General features: G+C 38.1%; 1 protein-coding gene across 1 annotated transcript in view; it reads left to right on the top strand.

Moving 5' to 3' along the window:
* Window positions 1-5038, top strand: part of LOC106093845 (fringe glycosyltransferase) — a 91140-nt gene extending 86102 nt beyond the window's left edge. The window contains exons 6-7 of the mRNA XM_059361788.1: window positions 3223-3397; window positions 3467-5038. Coding sequence (XP_059217771.1) covers window positions 3223-3397; window positions 3467-3702 — 411 coding nt within the window. The 3' untranslated portion in view covers window positions 3703-5038. The remainder of the gene's footprint in view (window positions 1-3222; window positions 3398-3466) is intronic.
* The last annotated feature ends 1319 nt before the right edge of the window (window positions 5039-6357 follow it).

Raw genomic sequence — 6357 nt, 5'->3', positions numbered from 1 at the left:
ATTGTTGCTGAAATCCTCTGGGCCACAAAAACAAAAGTTTCTAACAAAAACAACCCAGCTTTATTCATTCTTTCATACGAAAACAAATCTCTTGTTTTTTTTTGTGTATTCTTGGTTGTCCAAGCATGTCCCCAAGGAAGAAGGGAAGTACCCCTATTGAATTTCATTCACCTGGTAGGGATAAAATGAATATTTAATTCTTTTTAACACATTTCTGCATAAGGTCAATTAAGTCTTAGCAAGGTATTGATTTATTTTTCTTTTTGTACGCAAAGAGAAACGTAAAAGACATTGTAAGTCCTATAATCGTTTTTAAAAAGTTTCAAATTACTTTAACATTTCAAAAATTGAGGCAATGCGTAAATTTAGAATAGGAGGTAAAAATTGCAATGCAGAATAATGGCATAATGCCTCGGCAATGAAAAGATTTCAAAATTAAGCAATTCGTAAACTCCCAAAATGATGGTGTTGACTGAAAAGAGCGCACGTACAAACATTAGAGCTTACTAACGGCCAACTCAGAGTCTAAACCCAATCAAGGAGTCATGGTCAAGTTATTTTATAGGCATTTAAAAATTTATATTGGATGTCATGGAAATTTCAGCCAAATCGTATAAGAATTGCGCCCTCTAAGGCTCCAGAAGTATAATCGGAATATCGGTTTATGTGGGAGCTATATCAGGTTATACACCGATTCAGATCATATTAAGCACGCATGTGAGAAGTAATGGAAAAAGTTATTATGCAAAATGTCAGCCAAATCGGCAAAGAATTGAGCCCTATAAGGGCTCAAGAAGTATAGTCGCAAGATCGGTTTATATGGGAGCTATATCTAAATATAGACCGGTATGGCCCATTTATAATTCAAACCGACCTACACTAATAGGAAATAATTGCAAATTTTGCCCATGAACATTCCATTACGGAACAGGGCAAAACTTCGCACATATCATTGAGTGCTCAATCAATGATTGCATGTTAAGCACATATTTGAGAGGTAATGGAAAAAGTGTATGCGCAACATTTCAGCAAATCGGATAAAAATTACGCCCTCTAAAAATCTAAGACGATCTAGACATGTCCGTCCGTCTGTCTGTTGAAATCACGCTATAGTCTTTAAAAATAAACACATTGAGCTGAAACTTTGCACAGATTCTTCTTTGGTCCGTAGGCAGGTTAAGTTCGATAAGGGGTTAAATCGGACTATATCGTGATATAGCCCCCATATAGACCGATCCGTCGATTTAGGGTCTTGGGCTCATAAAAGCCACATTTATTATCCGATTTTGCTGAAATTTGGGACAATAAGTTCTGTTAGGCCTACCGACATCCCTCGTTAATTCGGCCCAGATCGGTGCAGATTTGGTTATAGCAGCCATATAGACCGATCCGCCGATTTAGGGTCTTGGGCCCATAAAAGCCACATTTATTATCAGATTTTGCTGAAACTTGGGACAATGAGTTGTGTTAGGCCTTCCGACATCCTTCGTTAATTTCGCCCAGATCGGTGCAGACTTGGTTATAGCTGCCATATAGACCGATCCTCTTATCTAGGGTCTTAGGCCCATTAAAGCCACATTTATTATCCGATTTTGCTGAAATTTGGGACAGTGAGTTAAGTTAAGTCCCTCGACATCTTTCGTCAATTTTGCCCAGATCGGCCCAGATTTGAACATTGCTGCCATATAGACCGATCCTCCGATTTAGGGTCCTGGACCCATAAAAGCCAAATTTATTATCCGATTTTGCTCAAATTTGGGACAGTGAGTTGTGTTAGGCTTTTCGACATTTTTCTGCAACTTGGCACAAATCGGTCCAGATTTGGATATAGCTGCCATGTAGGCCGATATCTCGATTTAAAGTCTTGGCCCCATAAAAGGCGCATTTATAATCCAATTTCACCGAAATTTGACACAGTGTGTTAGGTTAGGCTTTTCGTCATCCGTGTCGTTTATGGTTCAGATCGGTTAATTTTTAGACAAAGCTACTAAAAAGACCAATATTTTGTTACACACAAATGAACAATGACTTGTGCTTTTCACTATTCGGTCCAAATCGGAACATATTGCGATAAAACTGCTATGGGACATAAGGTATGCAATTTTCACCGGGTTTTGATGAAAGGTGGTTTACATATAGACCCGAGGTGGTGGGTATCCAAAGTTCGGCCCGGCCGACTTTAATGCCTGTGTTTTTGTGTAATGACAGACTTTTTTTCTGCGACAATGACACCACTTTCATGGTTCATATAATTCTGTGCATCTGTTGGAAGTTGTATTGATGGCTTTGAACGCTAGATAACGGCAACGGTTCTCGCTGTTACTCCGTGTGCCCAGGTTCGAATCCCGGCCGGGGTCTGCCGAATTTTCATACAAATTTGGTCGTTTCAATTGATAACACTTTGTGTCAGCTAACCTGTATGATCTTGCACCTATATTCCAAGATGATACAAATGAAATGCCGAACTTAGTGTACCCCCATAATATCAGTGTTTGTGAAAAAAAGCTCTTCATTCCATTAAAGATTATAGTAGTGAAACTCCAATAAGACATACATTTGAGTGAATATTTTATTAGCCTACTTTATTTGTATGTTGCTAGCAATCGTGATTATAGCACAACAAACTTTTTGAAATCCAGTTTATAATGTTCTAGCCTATCCTATGCGCAGTAATTGTTCCTTAGAGATTAAAATGTTGTTAATTTTTGCTACACATCAATGACACATACACACACACAAAAGTGAAACAGGTAATTTAAGGAGTGTCCTTCCTGTAGACCATCTGTTAACATTCTGTGTAGTTATCCATTTGCCCATGCCCTCAAAGTTGCACAGTTTAAAAATATTTTAAAAATATCCTGTCAAGGATGCTTCCATCATACATTCCATCTCCTTTACCCCAGATAATATTTCAGTTTGAGTCCAAATTACTTGGCAACTTTAATTATTTATTGTCTTAAAATGTCCATGTAGTCACTTAGAAGTCTTAAATTTTTAATAAAATCCCATTTGAGGCGAAACGTATTGTGGCATAAATCTTGGTTAAAGCTTTCATTAATATTATCAGTAAAGTCTGCATGTCTCGTTTTATGGCTCAGCAGCTTAAAGTCCTGCGACAAAATACGAGCTTCTTTGTACAGATACTCATAGTGATTTAATCTGTGTTGGTGTTGTTGTTTGCTGTTATTTCATTTGCTTCTTTTGTCTTTTTCATCCTTGCAGAAAAATACGACATTGAACAAAAAGATTACATTTTGGTTTGCAACAGGTGGTGCTGGCTTCTGTCTGAGTCGAGCCCTTACATTGAAAATGCTGCCCATAGCAGGTGGTGGTAAATTCATAAGTATTGGTGATAAAATACGATTTCCTGACGATGTTACCATGGGTTTTATTATAGGTGAGTACAAGCACAAGACTTTATTGTTTCTGCTCTTGCTAACATCTTTTATGACTTTTGCTTTTTCAGAACATCTTCTCAAGGTCCCCCTGACTGTGGTGGACAATTTCCATTCCCATTTGGAGCCCATGGAATTCATACGACCCGATTCGTATCAGGATCAAGTCTCCTTTAGCTATGCCCTAATGAAAAACCAATGGAATGTGGTCAAAGTCGATGGGTTTGATACCAAAACTGATCCGAAAAGATTTTATTCGCTGCACTGCAAACTGTTTCCCTACTTCAGCTACTGTCCTCACAGATGATTAGATCTTTAGGTGCAAACGTGTTTGGCCAGCTGCCTTGCCCTGGCCAATTGTTGTTGGCAGTGCTCTTGTGTTATTTGTTAAACGGCAGAAGAAAGTAATTTTTTGTTGAGAATCTGTGATTTAGTTTTTTAATAAGAAAATCAAATTTGTTTATGTATGTGTGAGTTTTTTTTTTCAAAAAAAAACCCCAAATTGTATGCTTCCCCATTTATTTATTCATTGTGAACTACTTTAAGTATAAGTTGTTAAATTTAGAGATATGTGAAGAAAAAGGTTTAAAGATGCTCGCATGGAAGGGGTTGATAGTAAAGAAACCAAAAGAAATTTTAATTAAAAATTTGGAAAAAAAATTTTGGAATTTGAGACATACGGATGCAAGAGTATGCATGCAAAAAGTTTGGTTATCTGCTCTAAGATGCACCCCCCCTTGAATCGGGTTTATCTTTTTCAATGTCTATCCCCAGTGTCGTTTAAAGGACAAGTAAATACCAAACAAAATCGTATCGAAATAAAATCGAAATTCAGTTTATGAAGAACGTGACATATTAGTAGCTCCCATATAAACCGATCTCCCGATTTGACTTCTTGAGCCCTTACAACGCGTGGTTTTAATCCGATTTGGCTGAAATTTTGCTATAGTGTTCTGTTATGACTTCCAGCACTTATGTTAAGTATGGTCCGAATCGGTGGATTTTCTGATAAAGCTCCCATATTAACCGATCTCTCGATTTGATTTCTTCAGCTCCTGGAAAACGCAATTTTTGTCTAAATTGGCTGAAATTTTGAATGTGGTGTTCTGTTATGACTTTCGACACTTATGTTAAGTACGGTCCGAATCAGTGGATATCCTGATATAGCTCCCATATAAACCAATCTAAAGGTTTGAATTCTTCAGCCCCTGGAAAACGCAATTTTTATCCGCTTTGGCTGAAATTTCGCATATAGTGTTCTGTTATGATTTTCCAAAACTGGGCCCAGTACGGTACAAATCGGTCTATAACCCATATTTTAGCAGAATCCATGGTAGTTGGTTCCCAAAATTCGACCTGGCCGAGCTTAGCACGCTTTTTTTGGTCTTATACCCTACACGACTACTGTGGTACAGGGTATTATAACTTAGTGCATTTGTTTGTAATACCCAGAGAGATGGAGATAGGTATACTGATCGACTCAGAATCACTTTCAGATTCGATTTACCTATGTCCGTCTCTCTGTCTGTCCGCCTGTCCATGTTAATTTGTGTACAAACTACATGTCGCAGTTTTCATCCGATCGTCTTGAAATTTGGTACAGACATGTACCGACCTAGACCTAGAGACGATGCCTATTGAAATTGGAAAAAATCGGTTCAGATTTGGCTATAGTTCCCATATATATGTTCGTCCGATTTGCAGTAATACTGCAATAAAATGGTCATTTGTTAACCGATTCTTTCGAAATTTGGCCTGGGGGATTTTCTTATGACTCTCGACGTTACTGGAGAAATTCATGGAAATCGGTGCAGATTTAGATATAGCTGTCATATGTGTAAATCGCCCGATTTTCACTCCAAGAGCCACTGCAAGCGCATTTATTAGCCAATCTTGCCAAAATTTTGCAAAACGCTTTCCTCAATGAATACCACAATATCAGTGAAGTCTGCTCGAAATCGGTTCAGATTTGGATATAGCTCCCATATATACGTTCGTCCGATTTGCAGTAATAATGCAATAAAATGGTCATTTGTTAACCGATTCTCTCGAAAATTGGCAGGAAGGATTTTCTTATGACTCTCAACATTACCCGTGAATTTCAAAAAAAATCGGTTCAGATTTGGATATAGCGGTCATATATATATATATCGATCGATTTTCACTCCAAGACCCACTACAAGCGCGTTTATTAGCCAATCTTGCCAAAATTTTGCAAAACGCTTTCCTCAATGAATACCACGAAAAATCAGAGAAGTTTGCTCGAAATCGGTTCAGATTTGGATATAGCTCCCATATATATGTTCGTCCGATTTGCAGTAATAATGCAATAAAATGGCCATTTTTTAACCGATTGTCAGGAATTTAAGCAGGAAGATCTTTCTCTTGACTCTCGATATTGCTGGTAAATTTCATAAAAATCGGTTCACATTTGGATATAGCTGCCATATATGTATATCGCCCGATGTTCCCTCCAATAATTGTTATTCACTGTTGAAGTTGTTAAAACTAAATACTGGTCAATATTGCAGCTATATCCAAATATAGACCGACCAGAACCATATCGGGCACGGATGTCGAAAAGCCTAACTTAGGTCACTATGCCAAATTTCAGCCAAATCGCATAATAAATACGCCTTTTATGGGGCCAAGACCATATATATGGCAGCTCTATCCAAATGTTGACAGATGGAAGCCAAGTTGAACGAGGCCGTCGTAGCGCCTAACACAACTCACTGTGTCACATTTCAGCGAAATTGGGTATTAAAAGCTGCTTTACTGGTCCAAGGACTAAAATCGGGAGATGGGTATGTATGACAGCTATATCTAGTTATAGGCCGATCTGAACCATATAGGGCACAGATGTCAAAAAGCCTTACATAAGTTACTGTGCCAAATCTCAGCCAAATCGGCTAATAAATGCGCCTTTTATGGGCTCAAGACCTTAGATCGGGAGATCGGT

This window comes from Stomoxys calcitrans, chromosome 1 (genome assembly GCF_963082655.1).
Source record: "Stomoxys calcitrans chromosome 1, idStoCalc2.1, whole genome shotgun sequence".
NCBI classification, from domain to species: Eukaryota; Metazoa; Arthropoda; class Insecta; order Diptera; family Muscidae; genus Stomoxys; species Stomoxys calcitrans.
Note: the sequence above shows the minus strand (reverse complement) of the source record. Positions and strands in the feature narration are given on the sequence as shown.